General features: G+C 36.9%; 1 protein-coding gene across 7 annotated transcripts in view; it reads right to left on the reverse strand.

Moving 5' to 3' along the window:
* Window positions 1-22,591, reverse strand: part of rbms3 (RNA binding motif single stranded interacting protein 3) — a 958,643-nt gene that overhangs the window by 108,338 nt on the left and 827,714 nt on the right. For all 7 annotated transcript variants that reach the window (XM_062958203.1, XM_062958201.1, XM_062958202.1 and 4 more), the window contains 2 exons: window positions 12,793-12,899; window positions 7,890-7,936 (listed from right to left, as the gene is read on the reverse strand). In XM_062958203.1, the coding sequence (XP_062814273.1) occupies window positions 7,890-7,936; window positions 12,793-12,899 (154 nt within the window). The remainder of the gene's footprint in view (window positions 1-7,889; window positions 7,937-12,792; window positions 12,900-22,591) is intronic.

Below are 22,591 nucleotides of genomic sequence, written 5' to 3' on the forward strand. Positions count from 1 at the left end.
GTTACTCACCATGATAGTTAAAATAAAAATATTAGGAACAAATATACATAAAATAAAATACATTCATATATACATTGATGATGTAATTCAAAGCATCCTGGCAAACCAGCTGAAAGACATTAGGAAATGATATCACTAGGTAAACTAACAAAAAGCTGTGCTTTTGTGCATATTCTACTAGGGTTTTTTTTTGCCAGTGGTGTGGAATATACTGGCCATTTCAAAGGAGAAAGATCCACTTAGAGAAATGTAACGAAGTAATATCACCTCTGAAATTGTAGTATTTAGTTTATCTCATTTGAAAGAAAATTCCTTCCCTCATATCCTGGCTTAGTTGCAATGAAACATCAAGGCAATGGATGTGATTGTCACTCTATTGGTGGAACTACAACTGCCACATTTCCAAATGTAAAATTTACCACAACAACATGAAGTTTGAGAATCAACTAGATCCTGAAAATTCACTTTTTAACTCCAGAATAAATAATTCTTATTTACTACACTGTTACTAGAAACCTAACTACAAATATTGTATATATAGCATCATCTTTTAAACATAGTCACTCTTCTCTAAAAAATTCTACCATTCGCTTCTAGCATTACCACTACCATTTCTAATTTACAGTAACACCTCTTTTTCCAACTCAAGATGAATAAAGTTGTTTACTCTTCAATTAATGTGGGTTTCAACTGTCCTGTCAAGCATTCAAAATTATCTTTAACATCAATATGTCAAATTATAACCAGCTACATAACAACTTAAAACATACATATCAATGATTGAGATATCCTGCTCCTCACATAGGATTTAGCAAAGAGTCTTTTTCTACTAAGCATAATTCCACTCATGAAGTCGTATTTGATGAGAAGTTGTTGGAGAAGTGAATTTTACTAATTTCTGTCTTTTGCAGACTTCTGTGACATAGATATTTATCTCACAACTTCTACAGAGTGGATGTCCTGTTTTGTCTTTCAAGAACAGCCTTAAGACATTGTGGTAAGTAAATGAAAACTGCTTTACTTCAGCAAAACATAAAGTACAGTACACTCAGTGAAATAATGGTAAAGAAAGCCTGGAAGTCTTACTTCAGACAAAGAAACAGGCATAAATCCAGATGTAGACTTGGAGCAGGCCCACAGAGAGTGAAGGCATTAGAGTCAGTTTGTTACCAGCAAGAGCTGGATCCCCACACAGCTGCTAGGGCAGTTCCTAATTACTTAGCTGCATTTCTGGCAGCTAATCTAGCTGAATGACGTGTCTGCTCTGTTTCCTTTCACCTCTCCTGGAATGAGGGTACTAGCAAAGTCTCTTCCTCAAACTCCAACTCACCCTCAGATTCATGAACACTTTCCTGCTCCCCTTCCTCTTCTGAAGAAGAGGAATCTCTGACAGTGGAATAGGGGAAACCTCAGAGGTAATTGGTTAAAAACACCTTATCCCCTCTTTCTGTCAGTGGAAATGCCCTGCTGTCTTAGGACTCATCTTCAGATAGAAGAAAGCCCTTTCTTCAGAGTGGGTAGAGTTTCAATCCAAGCCATGTTTTTGTCATTGCGGGTGGTGTGGTGGGGAATGTATGTGGTGCAGGCTGGGCCGGGCTGTGGCGCAGGCTGGGCCGGGCTGTGGCGCAGGCTGGTAAACAGCTGCTGCAATAAATCACTCTGACCATGACATCATGAGTTCGAGGCCAGCCCGTGGCGGGGTGAGCACCCGTCAATTAAAAATAAAATATAGCCCCTGCTCGTTGCTGACCTAGCAACCCGAAAGATAGTTGCATCTATCAAGTAGGAAACAAGGTACCACTTATAAAAGTGGGGAGGCAAGTTTAACTAATTTAGAATGTTGGAATGAGGAAGTGAGGAAGTGCCATCAGAGTGGATGATGAAGCAGATGCTCCCCCCTGTGGCCAGAATTGAACATCCCCTCAGGAGAAAGTTAAATTGCCTCTGCGTCTGTCTGTTGTCTCTGTCTCGGTTCGATGTGTTTATGGGCATTGAATGTTTGCCCTATATGTACATAATGTGATCCGCCCTGAGTCCCCTTCGGGGTGAGAAGGGCGGAATATAAATACTGTAAATAAATAATAAATAAATAAATTATCCATACATTACAAGCATGAACACAGGGTGCAGCAATAACTGAATGTGTAAATATTGTATGGATGTAAACTAATTGAATACAACTTTACTTCCCAGAAGTGCAATAATATGTTCTTTCTGTTAAACCTGCATCATTTTGGGGAACTATACACTTAGTTTTTGTTTCTTTCTTGTTACTGTGGCTGTGCTGTTCTACTCCCTTTGGAAGAAAAGTAATGAGTAAGACTAAATAAATACTATGTCCACATCAATGCCTAATAATGGCAGTAACTCTGTATTGCAATGGGTATTTTTTTTAAAAAGATGCTGGTTTCATTTGCTTCTTTTGGAACCAAGAACAACTGATACCGATGGAAAGTAGCATTTGGGACTATAATCTCATGAAATTAGTTTGCAACGATGAATCTTAATTCATACGATGTGTTTGAGAGAGCATTCTAGCCTTTAGGGCTCTAAAATAATTTGTAAGGTCTGCTCCTGCTTGTATTACAGCACAGGTATACCTTAGTTAATGAAGTAGCTGTTTGTGGGTATTACGTTAAAAGAAAATGTGTTACCTGAGGCAGAAATGGAAAAAAATAGCAATAGGTAATGACCACAAAAAGAACACTTTCAGCAAACATCTTATTCAAAATAATGATTTACACATGTGAAATGAAGCAAATAGGTTATGTAAGCCTTTCATAAGTAAGCAAAAATGTTTTGAATCTTCTAGAAATCTGATGGAAGGGTTCTTCTAAATTGTGTCCATTGATAACTCTTTCTTTCATAAGTTTTCTTATGATTTTTCATTTTGCTTTTTAAAAATATGCCCAGAGCAGCTGGTAAGGAAGATGTATCTAATGTCCTCTTTCCTCTCTATGTTGATGTGCATGCATGATCAGTGAGATATGCTGGAGGCAGCTGATGTGCACCTTGCCTGCTGTGGTCTCACTCAGCTACAGTAGGAATGGCTGTGAAAGAATCCCATTCTACCCCAAATCAAGCTTTATTGCATTTTTTACTGTAAACATGTTGGTGCAACCTGATCCCCACATTTTTTGGCTAGGAAGAAGACAAGGGAGCCTGGATGAACTGCATTTAGAAAGGGAACAACTGAAGCAGAGGATCCAGAGTGGAGCCTGGAAGAGCAGTGGGATGAATAAAATAAAAGGGAACAATGTGCAAGTTTAGAGGGGGTAGAGGCTGAAGCCATGGAGCAGGGGTTGATAAGGGAAAATGCCAAGAACAGCTGAGAAGAAGTGGAGGGATAATGGAGAGAGAAGCTTGAAAAGAATCATTGAGAGAGACAGAGACAGAGACTGTGGAAGAAGTCAACTAAAATTTCTTTGGCCTTGAAACCTCTGTACTCATTGTGGTGACAGATAATTAAGAGTTGTATTGCAAGTAACAGCTGGCCTAAAACAGAAGGATTTGGATAAGTAGTTAGCTGAGCTTGGACTGGAGGCTAATGCCATCTAGTGTCCTATGGTTTTATTATTTCTTTGTGCTGACTAGCACCAAAATAAAAGATTTTATTATATGTTCTTATAGATTTCTCCCTCCCGCCATGCAGGTGTATTTTGTTGCACTCCAGGTGTGAGACATCTTTTCACTCAGACACCATGCAGGGATAAGAGAATCCATTATTAATTCAAGACATTTATTAAAATTTATTAAATGTACTATTAATTTAATAAATTTATTAATTTTTATTAAATGTATTATTTATTTAATAAATTTATTAAAATTTATTAAATGTAAAATATAAAAAAGCACAATAAAAAGTGCAATCCAAAAGACAAATCCAGAGACTCCAAAGTTGCTGAGGATAGGTGACATTCAGTTTCATGAATCAAATCACAAGAATTCAAAAACTTGGAACTGAATTTTGAGGCGATACAGTGAAACAAGGCAAAATCCATACACTTGATCAAAATTATATTCAGAACTTGAGAACAAAACAGAGCATAAACCAGACTAAAAACCATGAAGACCTGAACAGGAATTACAATCAGGAAACTTGAGACTTAACCAACATGAACAAAGCACACAATCCAGAAACTTGAACACTTGAAGCAAGGCCATAGAACTTAAGAGTTGTTACCACTTGAAATGCAACATTATTCACACAAAGAGCTGTACACTTGGAGCCCAAAGCCTCAATTCCCTCCCATGACGTTACTCCTCATACACCTGCTTCTTCGCTGCTTATCTCAAAGCCATTGGGGAAAACGAGTCTGTCTCTTTTTCACATTCTCTCACATGCTGCTCTGACCTAGTAACAGACTTATAATCCCTGACTTTCCTCTCAGGAGCAAACTCTGGGAGATTCTCATGGGAACAGATTTTGCTTTCTGTAACATCCTGAGAACTCCCAAGAGATTCACTAACACATCTCTCCATGCCACTTCCATCCCACAAGCTTCCTTCTGAGATCCCACAAAATCCCCTAACTCATCCTCCTCAGCATCAGTTTCTTCACAGACCACAGCATGTGGTTTCAAGGTTCCATTTACTATGGAAGATGACCAACTTGTGACAGGCACAAAAAAGATTTAGTAAGAAGGTGCATCTTTATCACTGACATTGTTAACTTTACTATGGTTGTATTCCATCTCCTCTTCCAAATACAGTGGAGTCTCACTTATCCAACACTCGCTTATCCAACATTCTGGATTATCAAACGCTTTTTTGTATTCAGTGATTTCAAAATATCGTTATATTTTGGTGCTAAATTCGTAAATACAGTAATTACTACTTAGCATTACTGCATATTGAACTACATTTTCTGTCAAATTAGTTGTATAACATGATGTTTTGGTTCTTAATTTGTAAAATCATAACCTATTTTGATGTTTAATAGGCTTTTTCTTAATCTGTCCTTATTATCCAACATATTCGCTTATCCAACATTCGGCTGGCCCGTTTATGTTGGATAAGTGAGACTCTACTGTATTATTATTCCAGTTCCTCCAAAGGTCTACATCATAACAGAATGACAACACATTACAGGCAGTCCCCAAGTTAGGAACAAGATAGTTTGTTCTTAAGCTGAATTTGTATGTAAGTCGGTGTCGCGCTCACTTCAAACGATCAGCATGAACGCAGATCAAAGACAGCTGCTATCAAAACCAATCTTTATTGAAGAATACACGACTTGGGAAAAGTCGAGAATGACATAATGTTTACATACAATCAATTTTATTACCTTTGCTACTACGTCACATCACACGTAAATATCATCACCAAACCCCACCCCCCGTATCACATTTCTACCATTTCCACACAAACTACTCATTATAATTGTTTTGATTTTCACTCCACAAGTTCCCATGTTCTGCTGCCAGGTGTTTTCATGAGCCGTCGAGGAGCGCTCTTTGTTATGGCTCCAATTCCAGAGCTTGCAGACTCAGCTCTGGGAATTGGCCCCATGACAAGTCGGAACAGATACATTTTTAAGTGTAGCTCCAGCCAAATACGTGTGTGTGTGTGTGTGTGTGTGTGTGTGTGTAAGCTTTGCATAGCATAGGGAAGGTTGTGGGGTGTTTTTTTGTTTTTCTTTTTTTGCTGTCTGTGCCATGGTTCAGAAGATTTTGTCTCACTTTCTGTTCCTGTGATAATTGGATTTTGAAAAATTTGGCTTGATGTGGAAACAAGGATTGGTGATAAAACTTCAGTTGAGGCACCTTTCCCCATGATAACTCTTACAGGAGTGAATTTCCCTTCTGAGGGGAAGATTTCTCTCACTTCCTATTGTCTCACCCCCATTCTTAATTATGAGTCATTTGTAAGTGGGATGTTTGTAACTCAGGGATTGCCTGTACATAACTTCAACCATGCTTTTAATGTATTTTTCTAAACCAAATTCTTAGTTTATAAAAATGTGATCTTTTCCTAAAATAGCCTTATGGTTTTAAATGCTGAGTGTACCATTCTACTCACAAAATGTTAGATTGTTTGAAAAGGAGGCAGGTACACAGAGTAATATATATTATGATGAAATAGCTTATCATCTATAAATGCTATTTCTGTGCTTTGTTTTATTCTTTGACATATCAACATGATCACTTTTCATAACAAAAACAAGAACTGAAATGATGAAGCCCATAATAGAATGATGAGGATCTTAAACCATGATAACTAAAAGATAGGTTTAAAGGAGGGAAAAAACCCTTTACAACACATCCAAAAGCCACATTTTAGGGAATGAATCTGTCATTGCATTATATTGGTTTCTCGGTATTAAGAACTTTACTACTGTGTCTTCCCTATGGGATACAATGCTCAGACCAAATATTTATCCTAAAGAAAAAAGGATTATTTCACGTGGCATGTTCATATTTAATACTGAAAAAAGCTCACAAACAGTATTCCTCAGCTAACATAACAAACATGTTTTACCAAATATTATTACCTCAGAGACTTTTATTGCAATAGTATCAGAATAGAAATAAGGAAGAGCAACTGGAACTAGCAATTCGTTTTTTTACAGTAACAACATGTAAGCAAACTGTTTGTAGATGTGACAACAAAGAAAGATATAATTAATCAAAATCTGAAAAAGTCAGCAATGAGAACCAGTGAAAGAGCAGAGAGGAAAGAGACATCAGGACACAGATGTGCAAGGCAGATTCCTAGAGATTCAGAGGATTGCAACTCTGAAATTAGCTTGAAAACTGCTTTCACTTGGAATTACACACTCATTCCAAAACATGCACAAACTGAAAGAAATGTATTTCTACATGCCTTATTTCTTGATGAACAAAAACCAATTAATATGAGATGCAGTGTCCCCATTGTCTACCTAGAAAAAATTGTATCACTTATGTCTCTTTCACTTACACATGTTAAGAGCCAGGGTGGTGTAATAATTTTATTGTTGGACTAGGACGGCTGGGAGACCAAGGTTCAAATCCACATTTGACCATGGGAACCCACTGGGTGATCTTGGCTAATCAAACTCTCTCGACCTGAGAGGAAGGTAACAGCAAACCCCTCTGAAAAAATCTTCCCAAGCAAACTATTACAACAACCATCGTGATACTACTTTATTTGCTATGACTGCATCCAATGGAATCCTAAAATTTGTAATTTGGTGGGGCACTGGAGCTTTCTGCCAATGATTTCTAAAGACTTTACAAAACTACATATCCTAAGATTCTACAGGATAGAGTCATGACATTTAAGAAAACTGCAGCTTTCTGCCAGAGAATTCCAGATACTTCACAAAATTACATGGTTTCACTCACATTATGATCTTCAAAGCTGGGTTTCACTACAGAATTGGTGATAAAGGAATTGGTGGTGGAATATTACTGGACTTCCTTGAAATAGATGGCAAAGCCATAAAGGTAAAAAGGTACTCTTTAAACACATTCTAAACAACTTTCTTCAACCTAAGAATCCGCTCGACAATCAATTCAATTACTTTTTACATCCAGTTTTTTCTGCAAGAGCAAATTCCTGAATCTTTCTTTTTGAGAACATGTCTTTTCATACTATCTGAATGAGAGGGTTGTCCACTGTCAGAGTATTGCCTGCAGCCAGGCTTCACAGGATAGAAAAAACTATGCACATATGGCAACAGATAAAATGTGGCACATGTAGGGAGGGGTTGCCTGTTCAGTTAGTTGTTGTAAAAATTAGAATGTAAAAAATAAAAAGGAAATTGACATTCATATTAGACATTATATCTTAAATTTGATTTCATAAGCATTTCTCCAACTTCTAATATGTGTTTAAGCACTGAAAGACATTTTGGAAAAGATGTTGGTATTTTTTTAAAAGAAAGTAAAGAATGTGCTACTTACCCATTCTGTATAGCAGCCGTAGGGTCATACGTTAAAGCCATGCCAGCCTATATTGCAACAGAGGGAGGGAAAGAAAGTGTTAGTTTGTATTATTTATTTATTCATTTCTCACATTTATATCCCGCCCTTCTCACCCGAAGGGACTCAGGGCGGCTTACAATAGTGGCAACAATTAGATGCCCATACAAATCAATATAAAAACAGCGCCTAAAACAGTTAAAACTATTAAAATACATTATGAATTACAAAATATAAGTTTCAAACATAAAATCAGATCCATTCATCCTCATGCTTTGTCCATAGTATTAAATGTGAAAAAGAAGGGAATTATGGAAGGTACTATCTCACCCAATTTCTATTTGGTTAAATAGCTTCTTGGTACTGCATCGAATTATACATGCAGTTGAGGTACTGCAAATAATATTGCAGTACCAAATGTACTCAATTGCATACCAAATGTATATTTTGTTCTCCAACAGGTAGGATAACTTTATGGCAAATATTGGAAGAAAAACTAAATAATAAGAAAAAAAAAAGCTCCCTGGTAGCAGGTATTCAAAAGTAGAAGGTCTCTGGAGACCAAGAGCATAACTGAGATACGTTTTTAACATGTCTTTAATAAAACAAGCTTTTATGCACTTTGATAACTTGTGACAGTTGTGCCTGAAAAACATTATTATGGTATTTAAAAGACTTATAATTCTTTAAAGATAGACTGAAACAATAAATCAACCTTTTGATTTGACATTTCCCAAACAAGGAGCTGTATATTGAAGAAAGAACATGTTTCCCAAAAATAATCACAGTGATAGACACTCATAAAAATAGTATGTACAGTGCTACCTTCACTTAAGAGTTTAATTTGTCCTTTGGCCAAGCTCTTAACTCAAAATGCTCTTATCTCAAAGTGATTTTCCCCACTGAAATGGATTGAAATGCTATTAATTCATTCCAGCCCCTCGAAACTCCCCATTTTTGTTACGTGTTTTTAAATAATAGAATTTACTTTATAAATAAAATAATAAAGTATAAATGCACATTCAAATAGAATAATAAAAAGAAAGATCAACTTTAAAATGGTAGAAGCACAAAGTTGTGGCAAGGAAGCACATTTGAGGCAACAAAATGTGTGCTGGCCAGTGTAACAGCAAGGCAAAACCTACACATTCATATGGAACAATAAAAAAGAGAGATCAACTTTAAAATGGTAGAAGCACAAAAACTGGCACAATGGTAGAAGCACAAAGTTGTGGTAAGGAAACACAAAGCGAAGAGGCAGAAGCATAATTTTCTTCAATTCCAGCCTAAATTGAACCAATCCATGTCTTATATTATTGTTCTTGTTAACTGTAGTGAAGTTTGCTGCAACTTATGGCCATCCCGTGAATGAGAGCTGTACAAGTCACACTATCCACTATTTGAGTTTTATTCATTTTGCTCCATAAATACTGTGTATGGATGAATAGTGCAAAATTGCAAAGTTAAAATATAACAATTTTAGGACTTCCCTCTGCCTGCCAGTCATTGCTTCACACTGCAACCTTTAAGTCTAGAATAAGTGACCCTCTTCATTCAACAGATTTTGACTTTCTTGATATCTTAAGATTTTACATCAACTAATCCAGTTAAAAAAAATAGACATAATATTACTATTTTTTTCTCTCTGCGGTTGTGTATATGGGTTTCATCCCATATGTAGCAGTTGTGCACTGGATAAGTTCAGGTAATACCAAGGATTCTACTGAAGAAGGCAAAATATTCCAATTTTGGTGTGATAAAAATTGAGAATAGGAATAGAAATCACCACAACTTTTCTTACCTTAAAGAATGAAGTGGTCAATTGCTATGAGATTTTCACTGTCCTGGATTTTTTTTTTTTTGCAAAAATCAACAGAACGATCTTTTGCACGAAACCCAATCCTTTTTACACAAAATATTTTTTCTACAAAAAATAATTTCTAAAAAAACCCAAAATTCTCACATAATCACTCAGCGAGGAGAAGTCGTTTGAAGTGACTTATTCTGGCTTGAAACAACAAAATAATCAAAGCCTAGTTTTGAAGCAACAGGATGTTCCTGTACCATGAGAAGTGTATATATTTGGTATTCAGAATATCACAACTGTTCTGCCTACACTGCCAAGAAAGGACTTTAAAGCAATCCAGGGATACATTCCACATGATCATGGAATTTTGGATCAGAGTCATGTGGAGACTTTTCAACTGGGTTCAATGTTGAGAATTTCTAGCTCTCTTAATCATCCTGTGAAATAATAAAACTCAGCAAACCATTCCAATTGGATCATTCCTTGCCAGAGAGGGCTATGGAGTGCAAACCAGTATTACCTGTCTGTTTTGAAAGTATAGAAAAAATGTGGTGTCTGAAAACTAAAACATATCCAGCAGAGAGGTACTAATCATTTCTGCTGATAGAGAGGTGAGGTTTGACACCAGGATCAACTACTTTGACTTTCTGGTAGCTATTGACTTTACAACCAAGTGGGGAAATCCCAGTCTCCCAAATGACCTTTGTATATTTTTCTCTCTAAATGGCTGGAGGGCACTGCACAGAATAGTAATGAATGACAGGTCAAAAACACTACACCACTGGCAAGGAGAATGGCTGCTAGGAAAACTGATTTAGGGAGTGGGGAATCATTAAATGATTCATTTTCTCCCCATGGCTGAGCATTTTAAAGAAATTAACCTTGATTTTTTTTAACAGAGGGAATAATAAGTTAGATGTTTTAGTAGGCTGCAAGAGATAAAGGAACAATTCTTGACTCCTCTGTTTTGCCATAGGTGAATGCATGTTAAGTTACCAGTTCAGAAATATTCCCTATGAACACAAAGTGATCAGTTTAAGTGTACACAAACACGCCTGGGATTCATTCAGGCCTGTTCAAACTAGGTTGTATAATTTATTAAGATCCTGTCTAGTTATAATAAGACCCATACCTTTCAACTCTCTTGATTTGAGACAGTCCCGATTAATCATCCAAAGGATCGTTTAAAATGTCATTTAAGCATTAGTTACTTTTGGTATTATGTATATTGAAATAAGACATGCATCGCTAAAATTTTGTTAATTGTTGGAATGTAATAAAAATAAAAAATAAAAAGATGAAAAAAATCGGAAAAAATAGCATCATTTTGCATGTAGGCATTTTCTACCTCCTTATATTGTATCTCATCTGGTTTTGGAAGGTATTTTAAAATTAGTGTCTCTTCCATGCATGTTGTTCTACCTGCAAATGAAATTTCCTAGAAACATGAGTTTGGCATTATATGCTGTTTGGAAATTATTTTAGTACATGTGGTATATATTCCAAAATATTATAATTTTTTTAAAGTTACTCTCTCTCAAGCCTCCTCTGAAAAACCTTGCCAAGAATTCCTCATGATAGGTTCACTTTAGGGTCATCATGTGTCAGAGACAACCTGAAGGCACACAACAACAACCAAGAGTAGCTATTTAATTTTAAAATAGCTATCATTTAGAAATGGAGACTTTGTCGTTTTATTCTGTTCAGTGCAAAAGAAGCAGCTATTGGATAAACATGTAATCATGACTGATTGGCTGATAAATTATCGCATTTAAATAATTGTGTTTAAAGAAGGATTAACAGCTATAAAGTTGGAAATGTCATGATATGCTAGATGTAGTAAGTTGTTCTTGCAAGGAATCAATACAATATATTTTTCAATGTAATATTTTAACGTAAAATTCACTAGCTTGAGGATAGCAATGAAAAATAAGCAATTTTAAACTGTTAACTACATTGTAAAATCATCAATGGCTAACCAAAAGGAAAGAAGGACCTAAGAAGAATGAGTTTGTAGACTTTAATTAAATACAGATTAGATTATGTAATTATACAAAACCATCCTGAACAATAGTTGCTGTAATCATCTCTATTTCAAAAAGTGGCAGTGGTTCTCATTAATACTTTCCTGAAGGTGTTAAACAACCAGGTTTCCTATGCGGATACAAATTTGCTGTAGAAATACATTAGTGTTATTTTGAAAAAATGAAAATGTTAGGCCTAGGTTGGCCTGTTACCCTGTGACTCTGTCATGCAAAGCATATGTAGAGTTATTTAGACACCTGCCACAGGTGAGGGATCTAACTTAATATTTAGAAGAAATGAAACAAGCAGAAGTGAATTAAAATTAATCCTTCCTAAATGCCCAATGGGAAATAATCAGGACATGACAATAAATCTTCCTTGTATCTTAATAGAGACAGAACAGAAGTTGTAAAAATAAAGAGGCCTCATGGGCATCCCTGGGGTTGTGTTTGGACCTGAAGACATTTTTTCTTTCCTTGATACATTTCTCATAGTATAACAACAGGAACACTAATAATACCACTAATCCAAAGAAAAGGGCTGCAACAAAACAGAATTTCAAATTTCAAATTACAGGATTGATATCATTAGGTGTTCCTCTTGTTTTAAAGGTATGTCCTCATAACAGCTTCTTGTTACCACCTCCAGGAAACTCTGGAAGTATGAGATGCAACAGTGAAGACAGAGGCATCCTTTCTTTCAAGACCCCACCCTATAAGAGGCTTACCTCAAGACCCATAAAAAGTCTACATATCCCCATTCATTATATGAACTAGTAGACTTGAAACAAGTGCATTTACTGAAACAGAAATCTGTAGCAGGTTTTCATTAGTCTGGAGATAATTGGCTGAACTTAGTTCCTGTTGATATTATTCATACTAAAAGTAATACTGTTTCTACCTTGACCTGATGTATCTTATCGCATTTTCTTCACTTAATAAATCTCTATTCTTTTGAAAGACTCTTTGCTGTAATTATAAAATTTCTGAAGTTAGAGCCACAAGCATTTCCGCTCAAATATCCAAGAAACTACTGTAAATAAGCGTGACTCACCTCTCCTTCCCTTGGCCATGGCCTCCCATTCTGTGTGTATTTGCTTTGATTCTGTCGTTTCTTTTGCCCTCCATCAGCAAATTTGCACAGCAAAGGTTCTGTTGGGGCTGTGGAGATATGAAAACCCAGTCTATATTAGCAACTTCTCAAAGGAATTGATTAGTCCATCAAGCGTAATGTTTTGTAACACTGATTTCTTTCAAAAGTTACACCTTCCCTTTTGCATTTGTTTAACTGTGCTTTGTTTTTAGCTGCAGCTCTGCTGACAGTTAATACTATATTACCATATTTATTGGAAAATACAAACACATTTGGAGGATTGCAACAGAGTACAGATGAAAGGGACTATGCAGAAACAACAATTTTGGAGAGAATTACAAAAGAGGAAGCATGACAAAAATTATACAAAATTATGAATTAAATAACAGCTAGTGAAGGCCACTTTCCAGAGAGGGCCCCAGATACTGCTGAGAAATCTTTCTCTAGGGAAGCAAGGTCCGAGGCTAAAGAGTGTTCAGAGGATAAAATCCGAGGTGACGAAGGCAATGAGCTGATAGATAGGAGACTTAGTTTTCGTAAACTCCGGGCTGCTCAACAAAATCATCTAAGGTCACAGGGCTTGTTAGAAAAGAAGCTGTTATCAGATAGTCAGGGAAAACTGCATGATTTCATGTATATATTAGTCAGGCCAGAGGGATTTTCCAGCAGTCTAGTCAACATTGGTAATTGAGGCAACATCTCTTGCCAATCCCTGGTCAAGTCTGCTAAGGAAATACTGCCAAGAGAATTCTAGTTCCATGTCTTTGTTCATTCATGTTTCATGCTTCCAAGTTCAAAGGAGCATTCCTGTATTTTTGTATTGGATTTTATGCTGCCTTGTGCAGCCTGGTTCTTTTGTATGCCAGTGCTGAATGCCCTGCTGTTCTGGGTATTTGAAACTACTCTATTCCCTTGAATCTTGTGGACTATTTCATACATTTGGACTGTGACATATTTACTATTTTTGCTGAACTGCTTTTTATATAATCTTCAATTGCAAACTGCTTTGCTGATTTAACTTGGACTGGAGTGTGGTGGTTAAGTGCAGAGGTGTTTCTTGCCCTGCAGTACAAGTAGGAGAGGATGTTGCTGCTATCAAAGAAGGAAAAGATAAAGCCAAGCCCAAGCTGCTAAGGGAAGGGTAGGGGGCCCAGTGAAGGCAGGTGACCAGGTGGATAGATAAGGGAGAAACAAACCAGGCGTTGGAAGAGGAGAGGAGGACGAGGAAAGGCAAAGGAGGAATATAAGGGTGAAAGAGGAGATGGATGAGAAACAAACTTCTGCCAGCCCTTAGGCAATTACTGTCCTTCCGTCTCCCCAACTGCACCCCTTCTTGAAGGAAATCTGTTTGTTGGTGTTGTTATTTTAAGGATTGCACCTTAATCTTCCTGCAGAGTTTGGCTTGTAATAAGATGGACCCTCTATATCCATGAATTCAACCACCAATGCCGTGTGTGTGTGTGTGTGTGTGTAGCAAAGTTTTGCTTCGTCATTTTATATAAAGGACATCATTTTACTACACCTTGTATATCATAGAACTTGAGCATCCATAAATAAAGGTAAAGTAAAGGTTTTCCCCTGATGTTAAATCCAGTTGTGACCGACTCTGGGGGTTGGTGCTCATCTCCATTTCTAAGCCGAAATGTAGACACCTCCAAGGTCATGTGGCCAGCATGACTGCGTGCAGTGCCGTTACCTTCCCACCGGAGCAGTGCCTATTGATCTACTCACTTTTGCATGTTTTCAAACTTATAGGTTGGCAGGAGCTGGGGCTAACAGCGGGCGCTCATTCCGCTCCCGGGATTTGAACCTGGCACCTTTTGGTCCGCAAGTTCAGCAGCTCAGCGCTTTAATGCACTGTGCTACCAGGGGCATCCATAGATTTTGGTATTCATTGTGGGTCCTGGAATCAACCCCAACAGATACTGAGGCCACTGTATTTTACTTAAGGGTTTGATTTGTTTGATTTGTATGTACTTTGAAATTAGGCATGCAGTAATTGTTACTGCTGTGGTAAAATTGGTCATCTATGTCCAAATTTAACCATTTGATATTCAAAAAAAGTTTAATTAATATCTATATACCAGGGTCGCAAGTTGAAAAAGCTTAAGAAGCCCTGTTATTGACTTTGCTCACTCACCCCTGACTCAGACCAGTGTGGACAAAGAGAGGCAGTTTCATAATTTCCATTTCATTTTCCATCTTTTTTCTCATGTGAAAAACAACAGGTCCACACGGAACAGATTTCCATAGATGCAGCTGTTCTCTGTGCAAGTTAGGGGGCTATTTTTTCAGGGAGTGGGGAGAAATAATACTAGTATTTTTTATTCTAACAATGAAAAAGTAGAATTTCATTTCTCAGTTAAACAATTCTGGATCTAACCCTCTGGATACCTCTATGGCAGCTCAAATGCTTAAACTTTTGTGTAGGAGCCGGATTACAGGATGAGCTGCTTCCTTTATGCCCTCTACTTTGCCTTTCTAGAAAATCTGAAGGCAAAAGGGAGCATATGATACCTTTTCAGTGTGACCCTCTTTTATTCAAAATTACACTTCTGAAATGGACCTGTGGAGTTAGACATTCTATTATTGTTAAGCTCTGTCACCCATTCGTAAGTGATATTTGTCAAAGGATAAATACTGTTACTTTTTGGGGAGGGGCAAGCTGGTTTGGAGTACAGTGTTCCCTCACTTATTGTGGAGGTTATGTTCCAGGACCATCCGCAATAAGTGAAATTCCGCGAAGTAGGACACTATATTTATATCAATATTTACACATTATGTTAGTAGTTAGGTGGCCTTTCTCTCCTTTGCAAGCCTTCTTCCTGCACTTCTTCCACTCTGGCTCCTGCCAGTTTCCCTTTTGTGCATGCACCTCCCTCTTGTCGGCATCCAGAGTGGTCCGGCTGGATGTCGACGAGAGCGAGGGTGCATGCGCAAAAGGGAAACTGTCACCTTTTGCGCATGTGCACCTCTCAGAAAAAACCCCGCAAAGCAGTGAGGGAGCAAAAAGTGAACCGCAAAGTAGGGAGGGAACACTGCAATATGTTTTCATTCTTTATGTGCTTCTCAGTACCCCAAGTTTACATATTGATTAAGTGAAATAAATACAAGAAGATCAAAGAAGGCTTTTTCCAAACTATCAAATTAGCTTAGCTCCCCCCATTAAATCCTCATAGTTTGAGATAGCTGGCAGATGACCTTCTTTATGCTCTCCAGCTGAGAGCCCAGTCTTTCATCATAAGAGTCAGTATAGCAACTGCACAACTGTTCAACAAATGTTCAAAAGGTTACACAGGCATATGCACACAGGGAGGAACAAAAAGAAACCACCAGTAATAATTGTCATCATATTCAAGCATTGGAAGAATACATTTTTTTACAAGAAAAACCCTGAGTTTACTAACAAACAAAAGGATACTGGGTTTTGGAATAAGATGTAGCTTAGGGCATAGCAACAAAAGGACGTCTTTAAAATATTTCTTCAGCATCATGAATTCTGAGCCTCTACCAAGTCTATTATATCTGGGACACAAGAGATAAGTCCAAATACATAAATTACCATAATAGCATCTTTATTGAAATGACAAAATTAAAATATGTAAGTACAATCAATCAGCGTTTATTTTTATTTTTTGCACCTGCCAGGGTTTAGAACTATATAGCTAAGTTATTCTGCAAAATCCTATATAGAAAACTTTAGTTTCAAATTTCTATTTAATTGATGTTATTGTAGCAGTTATGGTAATGAGATATTAATTTTTTCGTATCAATTTACTTGTTAATTCTGAATTCTAGAAATGCAAAGGAAAAGGCACCTCACACAAATGGCTTGGTAACAGCACAACAGCTTTATTATGTTGATGCAGCATTCAGGAAGAAGAGTTATTACCTTTCCAGTACTGTTTTTTTTAATGAAAGTAGTTCCAGGAAGGTTACATTTTCAGAGTACATTGCAAACAAGAAGAAAAAGAGGTGAAAGAGTCATCCTACCCTCAAATAGGGGGTGGCAAAGGCCGAAGATCTAAAATAGGGGAACTTGTAGCTAAACTAGATGCGCAAATTGTTCCCCCCCCCTAAGAATCCATCATAGGTAGAGTGAAATCCCACTCCATGTTTCCTTTGAGACCAGAAATGATTATACATACACTCATCTTTGGGCAAGGTAAGTCACTTGACAAATTGGCACATTTGATGCAGAATTCATTTAGCACTATGTGTAAAGTTTGCCCCCAGGGAAAATCTTTCCCCCCAAAATAGCACATCTTCAATTCTAGGAAAGTTGAAGCTTCCTGGACTGTGGATTCCTCACAAGGCCAACTCTCGGACCTGCACACCTCTCTTTACAATAAATTGTATGGCCAGAGTTTAACAAGAAATACATAATTAGGAAAGAATTTAGTATAACGGCAAGTTTTTAAAACGTTGTGTTTTCAAATATATTACAGTTTGTACCTTCAGTCTGCCATTGACACGATAAATACAAATTAGGAAAGAAGAAGCAACATTAAACATGTTCAACAGCACAAATAATAAAGTATGATCTAAAACATGTTGATAATTTCTTCTTCAGAATGTTTAAAATACAAGCTGGGTGAAGAAAGAAAACTATTCCTTTGAACAGAAGTTGAGACAGTCTTAAATTGAAAGATCTGCCGATACTAAAAAAATGGGGGTTGGATGCTTTGTAGCTTGATTTTTTTAAATCTAAGAAGCAGGGTAATGAGGATGAGAACTAATGAGCAGAATTACTACTTTAAAACACATGTGTGTATGCATAGGGAAATATCATTTTAGAAAGAATTCCCTCTTTGATTTAGCAACATTAGCCAAAATATGCTGAACATGAACACGCTGTTTCATCACTTTAAGCCAGAAATATCATCCATTTTCTTAGTCATGTGTTATACTAAAGTGGAACTGCCTCTGCATTAATATTTGAAGTGTTCTACTAATTGGGTGGTGTCACAAAAATCTAAAAAGGCTCAATAGTATACTGTAATCACAAGTATGGGCTGTTAGTAAATAATCTGCTCTAAATCAGAATTGGCTCTGAACTGGATCTAGGCTACAGCATGTTTGGATCCCTCCCATGGATCCTCAACTACCTTCTATGGAATGACATCGCTTGAAGCAAAGCATATAATAAAGATAGTGCCAGATACAGTATGGTCAGTATAATGTAGTGAGGGAGAATAACATAAAAAAAGGGTATGGACTTGTGGATAAACAAAATTCCTTTTTAAAACTTTCGTTGCTGCTGGTTAAAAAACTGAATTTCAGAAAGCACCTTTGTGAGTATGACAGAAAACATGTTATTTGGCAGAAGACCTTAAGGTTTAAGTATTGCCAAGTATTGCAGGTTTTCAAAAATTAGGATTGTGGTTGGTCTTGAATTATCACAGAACCATTTAATTTCACTCCCTCTAAAGCAATGGTTCTCAACCTGAGGTCCCCAGATGTTTTTATCCTACAACTCCCAGAAATCCCAGCCAGTTTACCACCTGTTGGGATTTATGGGAGTTGAAGGCTGAAAACATCTGGGGACCCTAGGTTGAGAACCACTGCCCTAAAACATGTTTGACCAATGAAGTTCAGGATTCCAGAGCCTAAGAAAACAACATGTAATTGCCAGGATTTGTTGGCCTCTCATGCCATTTTATTCAAATGAAATATGATGCCATTCTGTTTTATAGTATTTACCATTGCATTATTATGGAAGGAACGCAGTCAGTTTTCATAATGTATCAAGCAGAATTTGACATGATTTCATATACTTTAATTGACAACAAAAAAACCACAGACAAATGGCCTGTGTCGCTTTCTAGTTTTTAATAATAGTTTAACTACAACGATTTAATGGCCACCCAGTCTAACTGTCAGCAATCTCTGTAATGTTCACTCGAGGAAGTGGGAAATCCTTTGAAAATGCTTTTTTTTTTCTACTGCAAAAATGGCCCATATAAAATAACAATCTTAAAACTATTTTCTCATTCTGGTAGCTTTTGCTATTGATCACTTTTATTGTTGTCCTATCAGGTATCATGTAATACTGGTAATGCTTGAACTGTAACCTAAACATTACTTTCAGTTCCCATAATCTGGTTTATTCAATCCATCCATTTATGTAATGTATTTATTTCTATTAACAGTAATATTGACATCATATTTGTTTCCTTCCTGTGTTATCATATGGCAACAAATACCACAAAGAACAGAAATTCACTTTACAATAAATGCCAAGGAATAGATTTGAGAAGCACAACAATTTTTCATCAGAAGCAGAGATGAATCTGCTGGAGTGGGCAGCTCTCCACAAAAGCTTATGCGCAATCTGACTCATTTTCTTCGCTGTTTTTGCAGACCACACAGCTATCCCTTTTGAAATCCTAATGAATATTTTTCTCAATAAAACCTATTCCCTCTTATTTACAATTCAATGGTGGCTGGTGCTCTCATGTATGTGGGCTAATGCATTCACTCTCGATTTTGAATAACTTGAAAGAAGTGCTGATTCTATTTGGAATATAAGAGTTTAGCAAGTTGGAGAGCTCTTTTAAAACTATCTAACCATCTTTAATGCTGACATGGACATCACCAGTTATCACTGTTGCACTTGCTGGATATAACCATATTTCCCTCCGTCCTAACAAACAAAACATTTTTTCCAGTGCATGAAGAGAGGATCGACTGTATAACAGATCACTAGTTTTAAGCTGTGCCAGTCTGTACTATCTAGAGCACCAAATGAAAAGGAGCAGATGATTAGTTTACTTGTTCTGCTGTCTCGCATATTAAGGACCTCATTACATAGGGAAAATTCCCTGTTGTAGAACACTTGGCCCATGCAGTTAGCACGGAGTCTGCTGGATCTCATCACATAACATACAGCTACTTCTGAAGGGGAATTCTGAACATGGGAAACTACCATGTGATGAGGTCCTAACTCAAGTGACAGGGAAGTAAATACAATGGATTTTGGCCTAGCCTAACATTTGGCTCTATCTTTGGGGAGGGGAATGCCAGTGTAATGAGCCTATTTTATTTAATGAGCCTATTGCTCCCTAACTTTCCCATTTGTGGTCCCATCAAATTGTTGCCAATACCAGCAGATAAACCAGCAGATAACAGCATCCAGTGACACTTTCAGCCTTATAGGATTCCTCACTAAGACTATTTGACTGTAGTATTTTTATGTGCATTTAAAGGGGGTCAAATTTCAATATATGTATTGAAAGGGGAAAGTAAATTCTGATATTGTTGTTGGAGGTTTGTGCCAAATTTGATTTATGGTGGCTCAATGAACGAGAGAATTCCAAGAAACTCTGTAGTACTTGTCACGTCTTGGAAAACCAGGGATTGCTTGATTGCGTCTGTCTCTTTTTCTACTGTCTTGCACATTACCAAGCATTATAATCTTTTTCAAATGAGTTATGTTGGTCATAATATGTGGAAAATATGATAGCCTCAGTTTGTCATTTTGGCATTTAAAGATTTATTTATTTATTTAATATCTCAACTTTCTCCCAGCATGAGATTTAAGTATCACAACCACTTAGAAACAGAGTACAACTAAAAAAACTATGAATAAAAAGTGAAAAGACGATCAAATTGTTATAAGCAATTTTAAAAACATAATAAAATAGAAACTCAGCACCCCTTATCCATAAAATGCACATTTACTCTACTGTAAAGCAGTGGGATAGATCAATTTTCTGGCATCCAGATATGGCCAGAAAGCAATTTGATGTAACTATGGGATGAAGGGGCATGGCCTTTGTATTTAAGGACCTTATCACACACACACCCGGTGCTGTTTCAGCAGCAAGTGTGGTGAAATGGCAGGCTACTCTGTTGAACTGTATGACATTCTGGTGAGGCAATGCTTCCCCATTGGAGCCAGCACAACACAGGAGCCTTCTCGTGCTGACAGGGAAGTCTCCTAGGATGGTTCCATGCCAGTTGGGGCAGAGCCTCTGCCAGAAGTTGAGGGATGAGCTGCATGCCCCATCTGTCCCTCAGCTGGCTGGCAAGCATTCTAGGAGGTTTAAATTGGTCATTGTGATTTGGTTCTAAGTTGGCCATGCAACCTCATCTTCTTTGAATTGAAATTCAACATGCCTTCTCCATAAAATATCAAACTGGAAAACGATTAGGTTTAATGTACTCTCAGGTCCATTTCTTATCTTTTGGCAGCCTGAAGATTCACAGAACTCTCCTCCAGTACAATATCTAACATGAATGATTATCTTCCTGTTGTCTTACTTCCCTGTCTAGCTTTCACTAGCATGCATAGAAATGAGAAATACTATGGCACAGATAATCCTAACTTTTGAATTCAATTATATATCTTAATACTTGTGTTTCTTATCTAACTTCTTCATACTTGCCCTTCTGTGTCTTAACCACATTCTGATTTCTTGACCTTCATTTATTTACAATGGTCTTTCAATGATTGATCCAAGTATATAAAATCTTCAATTTGATGTCTGCATCACTTGCTTTAAAGCTATATAATATTTCTGAAGTCATTATCAGTATTCAGCTGTAAGTCCACATTTGCGAAAACAAGCATATGAAACCTAGTAAAGGATAATCAATGAATGAGGACATATGTCGTATCAATTAATCTGATGGAAATAAGCAACTATATTTAAGTACTAAGCAACTATATTTAAGTACTACGCTGTGTATTGGTAAGAGAGGAAAGTATTTTATCTCATTTTCTTCAAAAAAACACTATCTAGAGGCACAAGATATAACTCTTGTTGATAGCTGCTTTTGATGTTTTTAAATTCTCCTCATATGGCCAAGTGGAGCTGTCTATTTTGGTCAAATTAGGAAAAATTCACATGCCTGCTCACTTTTGTGAAAGTAATCAACATCCATCTTTTTGGCCCTTCATGCTGCTAACAGAAAGGAATTAAATGAATAAATCTGCAGAATTATTCTAGCAGTTAAGAAATGAACCTACTAATCAACAAAGAGGCAGTTTCATTTGGTGCGTGGAAAAAGGATTGTCAAAACTTGTATGATGAAATGAACAGAAAAGAAAAAAGGCAGCATTAAGGTACTTAATAATGTGATATACAGACAGAAGAGCAAATGCAAGAGTGCGTATCTGTACAGAAATGGCACAGGAGACTATATATGCATAAAAAATCAATATCGCTGTGAAAAGGGGAAAAGAATATTTCTTGAACTGGCCAAAATTAAGTAAATGTGTGATATAAATTATACAGCACCAGCCTGTTGCACACCAATTACTTATATGTGGTATATATTACTATACAATTACTATAAATCAAGTCTAGTTGCTTGCTATTATGTAAGACATGATAATGATACATGATAGCAAACTCACTTGAAATTTTCATCATTGAGAGGCAGTGGTCAGTGACAATGTTGTCTCTGATTTATCAAAAACGGGCAGCAGCCATCATCAATGGATAGATCCATAGGTGATAAAAACCCTACTGGACATTCCTGAAAGTGGGGCAGCTCTATCCCTTCTATCATCCCTTTGCATCTCAACAGATCTGAATAGAAGAAAAACTTTTCAACTTTTGGAGAACAATCTTCATGTGTAGAAGAAATCACATTTTGCATAGAAGAAATCATGTGGAAAGCTTCTACAACTTTTTCCATCCTTTAGAATAGTCCCTTCTTTGGTTGCAAAGAATATATATATGTACACTTTTAGGGAATCCCTTTGTTTAGTGCATAAAACTCTTACTGTTCTTGATACCAGGATCACGTT

This window comes from Anolis carolinensis, chromosome 6, assembly GCF_035594765.1.
Source record: "Anolis carolinensis isolate JA03-04 chromosome 6, rAnoCar3.1.pri, whole genome shotgun sequence".
In the NCBI taxonomy this organism is placed as follows: domain Eukaryota; kingdom Metazoa; phylum Chordata; class Lepidosauria; order Squamata; family Dactyloidae; genus Anolis; species Anolis carolinensis.